Raw genomic sequence first — 19743 nt, 5'->3', positions numbered from 1 at the left:
TATGCATAGATAAGCAGCTGCACCAGTATGAACACTAAGGTCCTAGTCCTGCAATTGGATCAACACGGGCAGACACTTATGCCTACATGGAAACCCAGTGCCTTTAATGGGGTTCCATCGTCCACCTGTGTGGAGCTGGTTGCAAGATTAAATATGCATTTTGAACTTGATATATTTTCCTACAGTGCCTTCTCCAAAATGTTCCTACTTAAGTTATCAAAACTAAACATTTAAAGGCAGAACTAATCCACGCTATACATGAACTTTCAAATTTCCACCATTTCAGTTGTTTTAATGGAAAAAAAATAAAATGGTACAGTAGATCCTCAGAGTTACGAACACCAGGGTTATGAACTGACCAGACAACCACACACCTCATTTGGAACTGGAAGTACGCAATCAGGCAGCAGAGACAAATAAAGCAAATACTCTACTGTACAATATGTGTTAAACTACTAAATAAATAAAGGGAAGTTTTAAAAAAATTGACAAGGTAAGGAAACTGTTTCTGTGCTTGTTTCATTTAAATTAAGATGGTTAAAACCGGTATTTTCCCTCTGCATAGTAAAGTTTCAAAGTTGTATTAAATCAACATTCAGCTGAAAACTTTTGAAATAACAATCACAACGTTGTGTTCAGAGTTACAATTTTAGAATTACGAATGACCTCCATTCCCAAGGTGTTCATAACTCTGAAGTTCTACTGTACTCAGACAAGAAAAAGACTTACTCATTCACTTATTACTTTCTGAAGATATTCACCAAGTATCAACACTCTTGATACTTGAGTCTGTTCCTTTGCAAACCAAGGTGGGAACACCAACTTCTAAAACTGCTAATTTGTTCTAAAGCTACTAGTCCCAACAAGCAGAATCATAAGCTAGTACTAATTATTTGTATTACTTTAGTCCTAGAGGCCCCAATCATGACCCACTGTGGTAGGCACTGCAGAGAGCAAAAAGCAATCTTGTCACTGAATTGGAAAATAGGCAATTTTGGGGCTCTAACCAAGAGATTTTATGTAGAGAGAAATAGGATACCTCTCAAAACAGGAAGAGGATGTAGTTTCATTTTATTTGGGAAATATTTTAAGAAATGTTTGGTCAAACCTCTCTTGGGAAGGGGCTTTATAACACTGACAGATCAAGTCTTAATTCATATCTAGAGGCCAAATCTAAGCAATACCATATCATTTAGTGAATGCGTTCAAAGAACTCCATATGACTATCTTGCAAATCTCCTCGATGGCCACAGATTAGAAGCTTGCTAATGTAGCAGACTTGACAAGAAGTAGTCGTTGCAAGCTTTAAAGGACCAATATGCTGCAGTCTAACAGATTCAGACATTTTAAATATGATTCTTTTGGAAACAGCAAAACATACTCACTTAGTACCAAAATAAACAGCTGGATCGCTTTTAAGGAAGTTTTAGTTGGTTTTTTAACATGAAACATCTGAAGGAGGACTAACAGGAGTGGCATGCAGACATGGGAAAACATCAGCAGAGTGATTGACTGATTAAGGTGGGATCACCACCATCTTCTGAAGGAGTCTAGAAATGGTACAAAATGGATCTCTCTCTAAATCAACAGTTCTCAAAACTGTGGCTCACATGTTACTGCTGACCAATCATGACCAGCGCTGGGGCCTCATTTCCAGTGAGCAAAGAGCCTCAGTTCCAGTTATTGCAAAGAGCCTTGACATCTATAGAAGCAGCTGGAAACAGAAAAGGAGCAAGCCTCCACTAGAAGCCATTCCTGTATATGAGGAGAATATGCTTAGGGATTACAGCCACCATTTGAACCCAAGAGCTGCCAATAGGACTCGTGCCTCCTCTCATTAGAAAGAGAACATCCAGGAAGCAAAGGAGACGGTAAACAAGTAGCCAAGCAATACATTCAGGGAATCAGGGAAAGGACAGCTGCGAGTTGGATGGAACTGGGGTAGCAGGGAGATCATTAACACATGCAAGGATTATGGGAGAACAGAACTGGGGGTACGGAAACACATAATGGAAGAAAAGAACCAGACAGTAAGAGAGAAAGGGACCAGGTTACAGAAGCATGTCCAGGCACCTGGTAGGAGATAAGGGGAAAAGAACAGATGGGAGGAAAGGGAGAGTAAAATGAAGAACAAATGGAGGCTTATTTTCTTTCAAAAGGGCCAGGAACACTTACTAAATTAAAAACATCTAAATACTTTTCTAACTTTACTTTTACCTAGAAGCAATTGCCGTCATTGTCACACTGACCAATCCTAAGCAAGATGAGAGTTTTACATGAAACACTCTGTTAAGATGTGGTCCCAACTGTAAAAAATTTCTGAATCACTGCACTACAGCTTGAAGCTTACTTGTTCAACAAGCTGAATCACTACTGCCTGGAACTTGACCTTCCTTGTAAGAAATTTGAGCTTACAGGTAAATCAGGGACCTCAAGAGACACTTTTGTCAGTTTAGTCAAGAAATGTTCCATGATATGGGTGGCTTTTAAAAGTGTGGCTCTCCTCGGGAAAAGGAACCAAAAATGTCACTATTGCATCACTAATTCCATCCACATGAACATAATTCCCCCCCCATACTGCCAGTCCAGCAAACAACCTGGCCGTTAAGAGTCAAGCTGGGCTCTTTCCCTCTCATCACTAATAATAAAGATACTGCAGGTAAATTATGCCCTCAGTTACATCATCATGGGTCACCTAAAACATGCTATGTCAAGCATCACTTTGATTCATTACTACCTTTTGGGATACTATGGCCTTGTCTACATGGGAAAGTTGTATTGCATAATCTAAGGAGTGGATTTACATCAATATAGTTACCCTTCTGTAAACACACTCATTTCTTTAGAGAAGTGATTTTTTTCAGCTTAAGAATGTCTAAGCAGGGTTTAACTATATCAGCGTAAAAGCATATTAAAGTTAAACCAGTGCAACTTTCCCATGCAGACAAGGGCTAGATCTCTGAATACTCCTCATCCATATGAGACCACACTGTTCTCTGATCAGGGTCAGAAAGGAACCAGTAGCTGGAATGTCAGAAGATGCCTATGTTCCATTACAGGAGCTGGTGTAAGATATCCCTGCTGGAACCTTTTAGAACTTTGCAATTAAAACAGGGCCTCCCCAAGCTCAATCTTAATTTTTGATCTATCGTAAATCATTTTTAACTTCAGCTGACAGAGCAGAGATGGCCTGATTTATACAATGAAAGGTTTACTGTCTACTCCTTGTATTGTAGTAAAACTGGATTAAAAAAAAAAAAGCTAAAAGTATAATTCTGCAATCATTGTCAGGAAAAAAATCATAAGGGTTATGTTTAAAAGCACACAATTACTCCAATCATATCACTGAAATTGCATTATAATTTCATTTTTGAAGGACACGCAACAATCAGCTTCAAGCTAAACCACTTGTAAGTCATATGCATTTATTGTCAGAGTAATACTGTATGAAGTGATTGATCATATATCCAGACTTTACTGTCAAAGCACTACAAAATATCTAGTCCCCATTTCCAATTAGAGTGAAAGGTTTGAGAGAGGTTACAAAATAAGCCTATCATCTTCAGCTGAAGTAGAACAAAACTGTAAAAACAGTAAGAAAGCTGAGCTGTTTTTTGTATCCTATCTGTGGAGGCCTGTGTCTCAGTAAAACACCAACTCTACAAAACTGTACTCAAGAGAAGCAGACACGTCAGTGTAACTATTTAATGAAATGGAATTAACTAGTATTTTTTGTTCTCTCTTTTATCTTGTGAATGCATCCATTTCTACATGGCCCTCCTATATCTGACTTCTACGTTATAAGCAATATTATAGTTTTATTTCCATTCTGTTACCCAAGAACTGGAAGTTTAATTAAAAAAAAAAAAAAAAACACTTACGAAAACAGATCAAACCACTGCTGTTTTGTGACAGACTCCTGGCGTAACAGCTTCAGAACAATGGGGCGCATGAAATCCCATTTGTCTTCAAACTGAAGTGAACCTTTATTCTTTAAAGAAGAAACAAAAAGCATAATTTAAATGCAGATCAAGTAAAAATGAACCTCTAAGTCAATTAGGACAGTTTGAGAGCTTCCACGTTTTCTAATATTTCTTTTTACTTCAATTTAAGGATTACTAAATCCAGAAGCTAAATAGACAAATTAAGACTCAATATTGAGTAAAATTAACAAACAAAAATTTGTTTAATTCTAAGAGTTGTGAGGTACGACCTACTTCACAGAATAGATGTAAAAGAACAGTTATAAAATTTTCCGAATCTGTAGGTTTCCTATTTAAGATTTTTACAAATAGTAATTTACACTTAATACATATGTTTAATACCTAAAAGAATCTTAATTTTGTGATTTAAAATTACTTCTAAGAATTACAGTCCTCAGTGGATTATACTGCAATAAATATTATGATCTCATCACAGATTTTTCACATTTCCTTCCATTTGAATAGTCATATCTACAATATTCAAATTCAACTAAGTTTTTCAAGGCAGTGATTGACTTTTCTAGTATATTAGAATGGCCAGTTGTGAATGCTTCATATTTATTTTAATTATTCTGAACTATAAACTTTGTTCTATATGTCACTTGAGATATGGCTGCTAGTTTATTATGCTGTGATCCCAGAATGTTTTATAAAATGTAATACATGATTTTTAGAAAAAGCTATACATCAATTGTCTTATTTAAGAAGTACAACCTGAACTCTAAATGCCCTGTAATGTTTCCTAATGTTCGTTTTTAATTTCAACATTCTTTAGAGGAAATACACACTCAGACCATCCATGTGCATACGAACCCTTGCTTCCCCAGGGAATAAATGCAGGGAAGCACTTCTTCATGAAATGCAACTTTAATTCTGAAGTTCCCCAATTTTCTAAATTTTTTAAAAAGTCTAAAGTTCTTGTAAAGCACACGTTAGGGACTCCGTGAAAAACAGTTGTAGCTAACTCTAGATTTCACTACATTTTGTCTAATGTTATTGTAGTAGTGTCCAGAGGCCCCCGTCAGAATTGGAACTCCATTGTGCTGGGCCCTATATGAACACATACAGAGACAGCCCCAGCCCTAAGGAGCTTACATCACTTTCACTGTCAAAAATTCGTATACATTGTATTTTCATAGACTGGCAGTCACCCCTATGTTCCTTAGAGACCCAAGTAGCCAGAGAAATCTAGATTTCCTGATAAGCTGCACATGATAGCTTTGCAAATAGTATCTCTTCATTTATCATGAAGTACATATACCAAGGCTAAAATGCAGAATGGCATTTTCTCTAAGAACCAGACCAGCAGTTCTCAAACTGTGGGTTGGGACCCCAAAGTGGGTCACGACCCTGTTTTAATGGGGTCACCAGGGCTGGCATTAGACTTGCTGGGGCCCAGGGCTGAAGCAAGAGCCTCACCGCCTAGAGCAAAGCCCAAGCCCCACCATCCAGTATTGAAGCCCCAGGGCTTCAGTCCTGGGCAGCGGGGCTCAGGCTTCGGCTTCAGCCCTGGGTGGCAGAGCTCAGGTTACAGGCCCCCCGGCCAGTGCTAAAGCCCTCGGACTCTGGCCCCCCTGCCTCGGGCGGGGCTCAGGCTTCGGTCCCACTTCCTGGGGTCATGTAGCAATTTTTCTTGTCAGAAGAGGGTTGCGATGCAATGAAGTTTGAGAACCTCAGAACCAGACTATTCCCAAGATTAAAACATTTAGTGGAAATGACCGTTCTTTTGAGCTTCCAGCTCAAAAATTCTTTAGCAAAGATTAAGATTGACTATTTACCATTCTGCTTGTCCAAGCACATTTATCCTTTCATAAAACATTTAATCTTTCCAGATATTGTAATGAACGCTTCTCCTTAGATTGGGTGTCCTTGCTGCACTGCAATCTCATTTGAAAAAAGGAACATTTTGTTCCCATAGGATGGTTTCCTACCCTCACATTTAACCAATTATTGTCCTTTAGGCTTCTACAAGCTCACTCTTAAACGAAGCTGTCCAGGCAGCAAGCTTCTTATGGTATTTGTTTTGTTAAGACTACCTTAAGACTACACTCTACGCTGGCAGCAGGGAAAGGGGGAGAGAACAAGGAAGTGGAGGAGCCTCTATACCAAAGGAACCTCCTTCCATCAGGGTGATTCTCCAGGGGCAGGCATATCAACATGGCAGCCAGAATCTGTGAGCAGTCCAGTCCAAATGACCACATTATGCTGGAGGATCTGGATTTTCAAAAGCATCTAAGTGATTTAGGAGCATAAGTCCCACTGAAAGTCAGTGGGACCCTGAACTCGTATACCACCTCAGGTGCTTTTAAAAATCCAAATCCTATATATGCACTGAACCCTAGCAAAAATACAGACGGGGGGGCGAGAGATAAATGATAAGGATATAAAAAACAATAAAGGATATTTACTGTACATGTTGTAATCTTGCCTGAGCAGAGCCCCCCAATTTTCCAGAAAAAATAATTTTATGGGATAGAAAACTCTCTTTTAAGAATACAAACTTGGCTTCTGTAGCAAATTCTGTGGCCTGGAAATTGCGGAAGACATGGGGTCTTGGTTGAACTCTCCGATGTCCCAAAATACTCATTTAAATAATGACCTGTGCTATCAACCTATTTCTTAGTCTATAATCATAATTAGATGCAATCATTTACAACTTCTTTAAATAGAACCTACAAAATTCCACTAATAAAATTTTAACTCTTTGGAAAGTCTGAAGTAGGCTTAGTAAGCTGATCCAATTGACCAGTCAAATAATATCAACTGACTGCCTATTTGACCATGGTCAAATATTGTCAAGTATTCCAGCAAGAATGCCCTGATGTAGGCAGCAGCCTACTTTATGACAGCATGGTGGTACCATCTGTTAGCAAATCTACTTAAATATCTTGATCATTCACTTTACTATATGTGAATGTATGCAGCGGTGTTGTAGCCATGCTGGTCCCAGGACGTTAGCGAGACAAAGTGGGTGGTTCAATAAAAAAATATTACCTGACCCATCTTGTCTCTCTTATATACTAATGTCACCTTTCGGACAAAAGGAGAATCAACTGAAAGTTGAGCATCTTGATTGGCTGCAATCTTCTAGTATACAAATAAAGATATACATACAATATTTGTACTAGGCCATCAATGCGGTGACAAGTGTGCGAATTTTGGCAATATTTTTGTGATTCCATGTATGCCTTATTTTTCTTCTGTGCTTTGCACTGAATATAAAGGCTCCTCCTTTTCGGCTCTGTTCCTCCCCCTGAGGCTGCTTAAGAATCCACTGAATTTGCTGCAGAAAGGAGGAGTCGCCTGTCTACCTCCCCCTCCATGTGATCTGGGAGTCTGTAAAGGTCCCGCGGAGGGGGGGCAACATGCCCAAAAACATTTTGATGCGCTGGAATTTTCTGGAATACCAGAAGTTAGAAATCAAAATGAGTGGATACTGATAACTGAAATATGAGATACACTTCATAATCTAGAGAGCATTCCAGAAGTAGTGAGACATTAAGAGTGACATAAATTACACAGTCAAGGAAAGTCAAAATAATTTGTACGGCAAAACTGTTCAAGACAAGCGCAAGTTCTGTTCTTCTGAAAGCGTGACACAGACAGAATGGAGAAACACTTGTTGCATTTTTGTGATGTTTGTCGACCTATTGTCAAAACTAGATTATTGCTCTCAAACAGAAAGAAAGGGAAAACCAGTCTGGATCAAAATTTATTTTCTTCTTTGCATTCTTGTCTAATTTCATCTTTGGCAGCAGCAGCATGAAGCATGGAGTCTTTTGCTGAAGATAGTGATATGAATGACAATGAAAGTGAAGCTAATTCCATTTCTTCTAATAAGAATTTTACTACTCCATCTGCTTCAGCACTGAAAACTCCTTACTCCTGGAAAGCCTTCAGATATCCATCAAATTGGGATCAAGAGATTTTTGCATGGAACGTCCTGTGACCAGAAACACAAAACTTGACCACTGGTATTTATGCCAGCAATACACCCACCATTTCATATAGTTTAAAATCCTTATATTCTAGAATTTTTTCACAAGCTGCACACAGTTTACAAAGTATGGCTTGCAGAATGTTTTCTGAATGCCAAAGTGGACCAAAAAAAAAAAAAGTTGGCATTCTTATTGGTCAAGCTCCTCACATCCATGATGTCTGATGGCTGGAGCATTATTCGCAATGAGGGTGTTTTCAACTTCATAATAACTTCACAATCAGTATTTTACCCATTCCAATGCACAACTGAGCATCACCACACAGCCCAATATATTGCTGACCAGTTTAAAAACAACAAATTGGGTCCATGGAAGGTTATTTTGGTTGTGACTGACAATAATGCTAATATAAAAGCTGCTTGGGCTTTATTGATAAATGAGTAACTACATCTTTTATGTTACAGACGTGCAACCCACGTGATGCAGCTTTCCATTAGCTATGTTCAATATCTGACAACTTTCTCATCAAGTCAGTGTTTTTTCTCTCGACATTTTTTTTAAAAGCCAAAGTACCAGCAGTCATTTTTTAGCATTATTTAGTACAGCACTCCATTCATCTACACTAAGTAAGCCCTGTCATATTTAAGGGGCATCTACTAAATGTCTCAAAAATCTTCAGATACTAACAGCCTTCTTGCAACCAGCTGCTGTTCCAAAAGGGGTGGTTCGGTGTTGCTCCTGAGTAAACCGCATTGACATTCTTGATGATGATATCTTTTGGATGCGAAACTCAACCCATTCAGAATATAGAAAAATGATCGTCCTACATTGTCTGATGCCGAGAATAAGATCCTAAAGGTTAAGAAACATTTGTGAGAATACTGAACAGTCCACTTACAAAAGTGTAAGAGAAAAAGATAATACCCAAAATAATAGCCCTGAAAAAATACCTCCATGTAATGCTGCCTACCTTCTTGATCCACGCTCCCAGGACCAAGACCTTTCTGTTGATGAATTTGATTCAGTTTGTGACCTTGTAGTGACTGATGCAAATTTTAAAAGATCTCCAAGCAAACAAAATTCTGATGGAAGTAGCAAATTATAAAATAAGAAGCAGCTCGTTCAGTCGTAGAACAATATGGAGTACAATCCCAGCAGCTGAATCAAGACAGCTTGCTACTTCATCATGATTGAAAGGGGGGGGGGTCCATTTTGCACTCTAGCCATAGTGGCAGAAATTCTTTTAACACTATCTGTACTACTTCATGTATGGAAGAACGTTTTTCAATTTGGGGAGTCATCCATTCAAAATCCAGAAATAGACGGAAGACCTCTAGTGCTGAGAAGCTAGTGACTGTGTATCACAATTTAAGATTAGAAAAGAAAATTGCAGATGAATCAATATTGATCATATGAAAAGGAAGGAGGAGGTATGGATGAATTTGATGACAACAATGATATAGATGAAGCAGCTGAAATCAAAAAAGAAAAATATAATGAAAAGTAAGATGTGTAACGAGTTGGCCTGTTGCCTACCTAGCATAAGTGTATTTTAAAATTACTTTTCTTTTATTGTTGCTATGTATTATTCCATTTCTGTTTAATTTAATTTCTTTTATTTTGTAACTGTTCATTTTTTCTTTCATCTTTTAGAAATTCATTGTTTCACATTTTTCTGAGTTAAAACAAGTTACTTAACTAGTTATTCTTGTAATTAGGCATAAGTATCTGTCTGCGACTAAGACCACTGGAGACCTTTTTTTACTGTTCTAATAAATTAGCACTTTAAAATATTTCACCATCTGACATCTGACAATAATTTGACCCATGCTTGACAGATCAATTGTCCATTTATTTTTGTAATGATCAAATGCCTCATCCTAGTCTGAAGTAGGGATAACACTCTTCTTGAATACCACATAGTATCTCTGAAAATCATGAACTGCCTGGTTCTTCCTACTTCGGTTCAGTTTTCTTAAGTCTGTTGAGCAATCACAGGTAGCCTGCTTAATATTTTCTTGTTCCTATGGCAAGATTTCAACTTCTGTTAGCATTTCTGGTCCCGATCTACTGCTCTCACAGCAAGATAACAGATTTGACAGAGCAATTGTTTAATAGAGTAGGATTTTCCATGCCAGACATCATAAACTTGTGCTTGCACTTAGAACTTCCTGAAAAGATTTAGTTTTGGGCTGAAACTTCACAAGTTTGATATTAGTCCAAAGGTGGTTTTTTTGTAAGTGGAGAAAACCCTGTTCAGCCATTAAGAATTGAGAGGGATAGGAATACACTTTGTTTTTTAAAGCAGGAAAACACAACTGTTCAGACTTGTTTGAAAATAAACAAATGCAGCTGCTTTGCACCTTGCTGTATAAATAAGAATAGTCTCTTTTGCTAAGTATGGTGAAATATAACTACGATTTAAACATGTTACATTTATTTATCTGATTTACGATTATCTTGTAAGTTTTAAGCATATATAAAATGAAATGCAGTTTTAAATGTAACATACAATTAGAATTAACTCATCAACAAAAAGGGCTTTCTGCCCAAAACATCTCCCTACACTCCCCCCCCAGAAAACACCTGAATGAATAAAATCAACCTTGAACCATGTCCTCGAAGCCTGGCACAACAAGGTGAGGCAATTCCAGATACAATGGTCCTCCACAGCCCTGTCACCAATCCTCAGCTGTCACATCTAGGGAAAGTTAGCGTAAGGGCCAAAATAGATCTTAACTGCCATGCTGGTTCATAGGAAAGGAGATTAAATCAACACCAAACCTAGAGCAAAAATGAGAATCCTGCTTTCTAGAGACATGGCAACAGCTGTGCAGCTCCACTGATGCAGGTGTGCTGCTGCAGCGCCACTAATGCAGACGCTCGAAGTCGATGGGAGAGCGCTCTCCCATCGACTTAATTACTCCAGCCCCTGTGAGTGGCAGTGGCTATGTCAGTGGGAGAAGCGCTATCCACACCGGCGCTTAGATTGGTATAATTTACATCACTCGCAGGGTGGTGGTGGGGGGGGGGGGGTAGTTTATTCACACCCAAGCAACACGATTTATACCGAGGTAAGCTGTAGTGTGTACACCGTGGTTTTAAACATAAGGAATATATTGCCTAGGCTAAGTAAGCAAATAATAAGTATTGGCTGAACTTTTCAAGTGATTGTCAAGCACAGATCCATGTAAAGTGCATCCACACTACAGAGAAACAGCTGCAGCTGCAATCCAATAGGAAAGAGACTCCCTCTACCTGGAAGCACAGTACAGTACCTTACAGAGAAGCCTAGCATTGTCTTCCTTTCCCAACCGCTAGAAAGTAGGGCAGGAGACAAGGAGAAGCATTGGGCTTCCCACCAAAGCAATGGCTCTGGACCCTGCTTTTGAGTACTTGAGTCTCATAGCCCTTAACCAGGGCTCTCCGTATTCTTTGATGAAGAATGGCACTCCAGAAATGGCAGAATGGTACTCCAGCCTTTCATTTAAAATAAGTATTTCCAGTTCTCAGTGTTGTGAAAATCATGAAAGTGTGACCTGAAGACTGCAGTATTATCTGCCTGAATCTACAGACAGCCTGAAACAGAAGCTCTAAGAGTTAAGAACTACCTCATATTCATTCACTGAAGTGGAGAATAATAATGTAACAACCACTTTTTAAAAAAAATTATGTCTCTAATGTTAATTTCAGGAGAAATAGCCAGATTATTTCTACAATGCAGCTAAAGTGTTAATACTGAAGTCTGCAAAAGAAAGCGTGAACATTATAAATTATAAAGAAATTTATTTAAATATAAGGGGTGGCTATTACATTGATTGTATCATTTGTTGTCACATATATATTCAATACCTTTTTTTTTTTTTTTTTTTTAAATTTACAGATAGCTACTGCAGAACTTCCGATCACCCAAGTGGTACAGAATGCCAGGATCTTGCTGAAGCCTTAGATTCATTCTGCTGCAGAGTACATCTGGCTGGCATGACCCTTTACCTTTCGGTATCTGATCCATTTCATGTCCTCCCATACACACACCACAATGATACTGAGAAGGAGACGGAAAAACCTTCCCCTCCCCTACTACCATTTCCTGCCTGCTGAAAAAAGGTAGGGAGGCCTTCTCACTCTTCCTCTTCACCAGCCTATTTTTGATCCTCTTCCCCTGTGTCTTCCTGCTATCTTCACTAGCCACAAATTACCAGAGCAAAAGAATGATGTTTACAAAAATGTGTTGAGTTTCACTGCCATTAAAGAGCCCAACTGTGTACTCCACATGTCGACAGAACTACAATTGGAGAGAATTAAGGGTTTTGCCTGAGGAACACAGTATTAGGCCTATGATTCCGAGTACTAGTAAAACAGACGAGAGCTTTGTAATTTTCATTGATGGCTCTGAGGAAAGACACTATCAATATAACACTGTTCTTTGCTGCGGAGAGTGTATGGGTACAGAAGCAGACACTCCCCTATGCTCCCTCTTTCCTGCCCCCAGCAATGGAAGACTGAAACCTTGAGTCTGCTCCCAGCCTCCCTCAGAATAAGCCCTGGAAAAGCCACTTACCAATGGTAAGCACAGTATGTTCCTTGGTGATTAGGTCACTAAGCCAACAATTTCTGACAGATGTAAGCTTATATTTATATAAAGTTTCTAGCCTTCACAGTTGCTAAAATAATCTTCCAGTTCTGAATCCATCCAGTACAGGCTACCTGAATCAGCAGACTGACAGTTCCAATGCCTTTACTGCAGATCCCAGATTTCCAAGCATTAGTAAAGTGAAAATGTCAAGGCTGGCTATTTTTACTCTTGCTATCCAGAACAATATACAGCTGTGAAACGAATAATTATTTCAATTTTACTCTAAATACTGCTTGGGCAAGCTCTGAACAGCAGCCGAGACAAGTGCTGGGCTACCTGAGAAGAATTCACCAACCCAAAAAGTCTGGTCTTGTCTATACAGGAAAGTTTCTTCAGGATATGTTTTTCCAATACAACTATACCAAAATATGCACCCACGCCACTTTGTTGATGCCCGCTTAGACTGCTTCCCATGTTAATTAGTGTCCAGACAGATCTGTGCTTTTTCAAAATAACCGCACAGCATTCTGAGCAGATTTTCCGATGGTGCAATGTTCCACCACTAGCCTATGCATTCTGGATTTTTTCTTGCACTGCATTGTGGAATTCCTACCAGAACCAACTGGAATTCTGGGATTTGGGAGTCATATTCACAGAGGAACACACCCTTTCAAAGAAGGAGAGTTTGTGTACACTACAGACTCTACAATGGCACAGCTATGGTGCTACAGCTGTGCAACATAGTGTAGATGCTACACATATGGAAACGGTTTTTCCATAACCTTAGTTAATCCACTGTCACATGAGGCAGTAGCTAGGTCAGTGGAAGAATTCTTCCTTCGGCCCAGTAGTGTCTATACTGGGACTTCGGTCAGCTTAACGTCTCTCACAGGTGTGAATTTTTTACACCCCTGACCTAAGTTGACCTAAATTTTAGGTGTAGACGTGACTGGAGAAGTTAATTCTGGTTGTTTTCTCACTTAAACAGCTTTACTTCCATCTAACATGTAAGTATCTGCAGACGAATTTTATTTGATTTCAGACCATATTATGAGGAATGGCTAATGACATTACTATGCAAGTCCAATGAGATGAAGACAGAGCTGAGCATCCAGCATGCTCATGGAAAGGCAGCCTAAACTGACATCACCTCAGCAGCTTGACACAAAACAAGGAAAGATGACAAAATAAAAGCCTACAAGTCCACCCATGACAGAGTTCTCCAAACAGATGATCCATCACACAATACTATCCTCTGGTTCTTCTCAAAAAGAAAAGAACCAAGCCACTCCAGTGCTACTCTGGATATCCCTGGCAGGTTCTACAGTTAACACAATCAACTATGGTCGATGACAGGATCAAAAGCAAGTGATGGACCTAAGTTAACAGAGACATTTGATCTCTGTTCATCACCAGAAGGAAATGATAGACCAACAAGCCCAGCAGAGTCTCCATACCATACCTAGGGCTAAGACTGAAGGGGGTTAAAAAAAAGTTCACATGTGCCAGAGTGGCAGTATCACAATCTCCTCAGTAATCTTCCCCACTTTCCAGCCCCCCAGAAACATTAGAGACAGGGCAAGACTGTTAGCACTGAGAGATTATTTCTTGTGTAAGGGCCAAATAATTATTTATTTGAGAGATTTCAGAGTGGAAGCCATGTTAGTCTGTATCAGCAAAAACAATGAGGAGTCCTTGTGGCAACTTAGAGACTAATAAATTTATTTGGGCATAAGCTTTCGTGGGCTACAACCCTCTTCATCAGATGCATGGAGTGAAAATACAGCAGCAGGTATAAATACATGAAAGGATAGGGGTATTCTACCTGCTACCCAAAATCCATAAACCTGGGAATCCTGGACGTCCCATCATCTCAGGCACTGACACCCTGACAGCAGGATTATCTGGCTATGTAGACTCTCTCCTCAAGCCCTATGCTACCAGCACTCCCAGCTATCTTCAAGACATCACTGACTTCCTGAGGAAACTACAATCCATCGGTGATCTTCCAGAAAAAACCATCCTAGCCACTATGGATGTAGAAGCTCTCTACACCAACATTCCACACGAAGATGGACTACAAGCCATCAGGAATAGCATCCTTGATACCATCATGGCAAACCTGGTGGCTCAACTTTGTGACTTTGTCCTCACACACAACTATTTCAGATTTGGGGACAATTTATACTTTCAAGTCAGCGGGGCTGCTATGGGTACCCGCATGGCCCCACAGTATGCCAACATCTTTATGGCTGACTTAGAACAACGCTTCCTCAGCTCTCGTCCCCTCACACCCCTACTCTACTTGCGCTACATTGATGACATTTTCATCATCTGGACCCATGGGAAGGAGGCCCTTGAGGAATTCCACCAACATTTCAACGATTTCCACCCTACCATCAACCTCAGCCTTGACCAGTCCACACAAGAGGTCCACTTCCTAGACACTACAGTGCTAATAAGTGATGGTCACAAACACCACCCTATACCGGAAACCTACTGACTGCTATACTTACCTACATGCCTGCAGCTTTCATCCAGACCACATCACACGATCCATTGTCTACAGCCAAGCTCTAAGATACAACCCATTTGCTCTGATCCCTCAGTCAGAGCAAACACCTACAGAATCTCTATCAAGCATTCCTAAAACTACAATACCCACGTGGTGAAGAAGAAACAGATTGACAGAGCCAGAAGGGTACCAAGAAGTCACCTACTACAAGACAGGCCCAACAAAAAAAGTAACAGAAAGCCACTAGCCATCACCTACAGCTCCCAACTAAAACCTCTCTAGCGCATCATCAAGGATCTACAACAGGGGTGGGCAAACTTTTTGGCCTGAGGGCCACATCTGGGTGGGGAAGTTGCTTGCATGGCCGGGGCAGGGGGTTGGGGGCGGAGTGCGGGGTGTGTGTGTGTGGGGGGGGGAGGGGGGGCGGTGTGCAGGAAGGGGCCCAGGGCAAGGGGTTGGGGCAGAAGAGGGGTGCGGGATGTATGAGGGGGCTCAAGTCGGGGGTTGATGTGCAGGCAGGGGGCTTAGGGCAGGGAGTTGGGGGGCAGGGTGCAGAAGGGGTTCAGGCTCCAGACCAGCGCCGGTTACCTAGAGCGGCTCCGGGGTGGCAGCGGCATGCACCGAGTCCAGGGCAGTCTCCCTCCCTGCCTGCCTGCCCCAGTCCCGCACTGCTCCGGGAAGCGGCCGGCACCACGCCCCTGTGCGGCCCCTGGGAGTGGGGGAGGCACAGAGGGCTCCGCGAGTTTCCCTCGCCTGTGGGTACCTCCCCGAAGCTCCCATTGGCCGCGGCACCCCGTTCCTGACCAATGGGAGCTTTGGGGGAGGTACCCACAGGCAAGAGCAGCGTGCGGAGCTCTCTGCCCCACCACCCCCACTCCCAGGGGCTGTAGAGACGTGGGGTGGCCACTTCCTGAAGCGGTGCGGAGCCCGCAGCGGGGACAATCCTGCAGGGTGGATCCAAAGCCCCGAGTGGCCGGATCTGGCCCACGGGCCGTAGTTTGCCCACCCCTGATCTACAACCTAACCTGAAGGACGATCCCTCACTCTCACAGACCTTGGGAGACAGGCCAGTCCTTGCTTACAGACAGTCCCCCAACCTGAAGCAAATACTCACCAGCAACTACACACCACACAACAAAAACACCAACCCAGGAACCCAATCCTGCTACAAACCCCGGTGCCAACTCTGTCCACATATCTATTCAGGGGACACCATCATAGGACCTAACCACATCAGTCACACCATCACAGGCTTGTTCACCTGCACATCTACCAATGTGATATTTGACATCATGTGTCAGCAGTGCCCCTCTGCCATGTACATTGGCCAAAACAGACAGTCTCTATGCAAAAGAATAAATGAACACAAATCTGACATCAGGAATCATAACATTCAAAAACCAATAGGAGAACACTTCAATCTCTCTGGTCACTCAACAACAGACCTAAAAGTGGCAATTCTCCAACAAAAAAAACTTCAAAAACAGACTCCAACGTGAAGCTGCAGAACTGGAATTAATTTGCAAACTGGATACCATCAGATTAGACCTGAATAGAGACTGGGAGTGGTTGGGTCATTACAAAACCTAAACTTAATTTCCCCAATACTAATTTCTCCCTATTGTTACTCACACCTTCTTGTCAACTGTCTGTAACGGGCCACTCTCTCACCACTTCAGAAGAGATTTTTCCTCCCTTGGAATCCTGCTGTTAATTGATTTAATTTGTTAGACTGACCTCACACTTGGTAAAGCAACCCCCTATCCTTTCATGTATTTATACCTGCTCCTGTATTTTCACTCCATGCATCCGATGAAGTGGGTTCTAGCCCACAAAAGCTTGTGCCCAAATAAATTTGTTAGTCTCTAAGGTGCCACAAGGACTCCTCGTTGTTTTTATTTGAGAGATGCTCACCTTGCCTTCCCAAAGTGACCATATATTAATACCCTCTCCCCCAATAAGTTGCTATAATTGTCAAAGTTTTGGACATTGGGCAGCCACTTGTAAGGGAACAATAAGGTGTAATAAGTGTGGAGGAAATCATTCCTATGAGAACTGTGTAGAAGGGACAGAACCTAAATGCAGCAATCATGAGGGGAAAGCACAGTGCAGAATATAAAGGATGTGCAGTAGCAGAACAAGCTAGAGAAATACATTTAGAATTATTTTTTTGTGTGTCGTAAGCAGAGGCTACCAAAAGGTACACACTGCAGAAAATAGGAAGAAAAATACTCAAGGAAGAGATGGGCAGCAGAACACATCTCTGGTCAGGGAGGAGAATATGAGAGGAATGGGAGATGATGTACTACTTGTAAATAAAGAGCAGTTTATAGTGTTCATTATAGAAATAATTAACTGAATCTTGCAGATGGGAAAAAACCTGAAACAATTAAAATCATAGCAAAATCAGCAGAAACATATCTAAAAATAGACAACCTCTCAATATATCACATTCACATGATTTTAAATGAAAGCAATAATACATCTTAAATAACATGGTCTTAACGATCCTTAGCTGGAATGTGCATAATTTAATAATGCAGTTAAGAAACCCATCTTTGAATTGGGGAAAAAAGCCTAATGTAAAGTTTGTGCAAGAAACATGGGTAGTAAGTAAACCTGTGTTCAATCTACCAGGATTTGGTATGTGTAGGACCCATGAATTGTCACTTACAACCCCATAATGGAACCCATACGGGGCATCATCAAACAATTACAACCCAAACTCGATGAGGACCACATCCGCAAAGAAATCTTTCCTGAATCACCTCTTCTGGCCTACAGACAACTCCCCGACCTCTACAAGTTCATCATCAGAAGCAAGCTTCCCAGCAACTCAAAGCAGAACCCAGTGATATATCTGCATATCTGTCCTATACATGCCTATCACAAAATGTGGTGTATGTCATCCAGCGCACTAAATGCCCCAACAACAACTACATGAGTGAAACAAGACAATCACTATGCTCTTGGATGAACTCATACCAAAAAAAAAGATAAAAAAACAAAAACACTGCATCACCTGTGGGTGAAAACTTTTCACTAAAGTCATCATTCTTTATCTGACCTCAGTCCTCATCCTTAAGGCTCTGTGTTTGTCACAGAGGTCACGGATTCCATGACATTCTGTGACCTCCGTGACTGCTGCAGCAGCCCCATGCAACTGGCCCAGGAGCCACCTCAGCAGCTTGGGCAGCCACCCAGCAGCAGGAGTTTGGGTGTGGGGGGCGGGGAGAGGTGGGCGGTGCACTCAGGGCCGCTGCTTACCGGGGCAGGGGCTCCTCTCCCTCAACTCCCCTAACTCCACATGCTGTCTCTGCCGGCAGCCAGGCACCGCCCCCACACCTCCCACTGGCTGCGGTTCCCAGCCAATGGGAGCTGCAGAACCGGCGCTTGGGTCAAAGCGGAGGCAGCACACAGAGCTAGGGCTGCTGCTTCCCAGGAGTTGGGAAAGGAGCCTGCCCCAGTCCCAACCCCCATGGCGCTTCCCGGGGCTGCAATACCCCCCTCCCCAGCACCTGCGGTGCTTCCCTGAGTTCCCCCCACCCCCAGCAGTTTTAGTCAGAGGTATTTTTAGTAAAGTCATGGACTGGTCACAGGCCTGTGAATTTTTGTTTACTGCCTGTGACCTGTCCATGACTATTACTAAAAATACCTGTGACTAAAACGTAGCCTCACTCATCCTCAAAGGAACCCTGCACAACTCCTTCAAAAGACGAGCCTGGGAGCTTAAATTCATAATTTTGGTAGATATTAAAAATCATGGACTGAATAGAAACACTGGCTTTATGGCTTATTACAACTATCTATAACCCACTAAGCCCGCTCCAGCCTCCAGCTTTCCACCCCCTGATGACTGGAGAGGCGTTAATGGGCCACTTCACCTTGAATAGTCTCTTGAAATGTGTGTTATCTACTTATGTTAAACAATCTGTTCCACCTTGTATTTCGCTGTGACACAGGACATGGCTACACTTGCAGATGCTTTGAGTTAAACGAGCCTTCGTAGAGCACAGCAGGGAAAGCACTGCAATATGTCCACACTGACAGCTACATGCACATTGGCATGGCCACATTCACATCTCTTGCAATGGCCTCAGAGAGCAGTGCATTGTGGTAGCTATCCCAACATGCAAGTGGCTGCAACGTGCTTTTCAAATGGGGGGTGGGGGTGGAGTGTGACAGGGAGTGTGTTGTGTGTATGTGGGGGGAGAGACAGTGGGTTTTGGGGGGGAATGAGAGCATGTCAGCATGCTGTCTTATAAGTTCAGAGAGCAGCAGACCGCCCCCTCGCCCCCACCCCTCTCTCACACACAGCATTCCACACTAATGGTTGCTTTGTCTCAGAGCAGATAAGCATGCCGGCTGTCAGAAACAGAGCTTTCAAAGGGCATATCCGCATTCCTACAGTGAGTTCAAAACAATGAGAAGAGTGGCCACTTGACTTAAAGGGATTATGGGACATTTCCGGGGGCTGATCAGAGCGCAGTAATGCAACACCTCGTCCACACTGACGCCCAGGCGTTTCAGCCAAGGCGCAGCAAGCGTTAATCTTCTTGCCAAGGTGGAGTACCAGGAGTGCTCTAGCCGTAGAATCAGAGCACTCTACGTGCCTTGCCAGCGTGGACAGGTAGTGAGCTAAGGCGCTCGGGGCTGCTTTTATGCGCTCTAACTTGCAAGTGTAGCCAAGCCCTCAGACTACATTTCCCAGGGCTTGTCTACTTTGGCAAT

General features: G+C 41.9%; 1 protein-coding gene across 7 annotated transcripts in view; it reads right to left on the bottom strand.

Annotated features, from left to right (window-relative positions):
- Nucleotides 1-19743, bottom strand: part of CUL5 (cullin 5) — a 90963-nt gene that overhangs the window by 50977 nt on the left and 20243 nt on the right. For 4 of the 7 annotated variants that reach the window (XM_043529946.1, XM_037890297.2, XM_043529937.1 and 1 more), the window contains exons 2-3: nt 8609-8773; nt 3882-3991 (exon numbers count right to left, since the gene is read on the bottom strand). In XM_043529946.1, coding sequence (XP_043385881.1) covers nt 3882-3991; nt 8609-8773 — 275 coding nt within the window. The remainder of the gene's footprint in view (nt 1-3881; nt 3992-8608; nt 8774-19743) is intronic. The other 3 variants (XM_037890291.2, XM_043529955.1, XM_037890286.1) reach the window with 1 other exon arrangement.

Source organism: Chelonia mydas, chromosome 1 (assembly GCF_015237465.2).
Source record: "Chelonia mydas isolate rCheMyd1 chromosome 1, rCheMyd1.pri.v2, whole genome shotgun sequence".
Taxonomy (NCBI): Eukaryota; Metazoa; Chordata; order Testudines; family Cheloniidae; genus Chelonia; species Chelonia mydas.
Note: the sequence above shows the minus strand (reverse complement) of the source record. Positions and strands in the feature narration are given on the sequence as shown.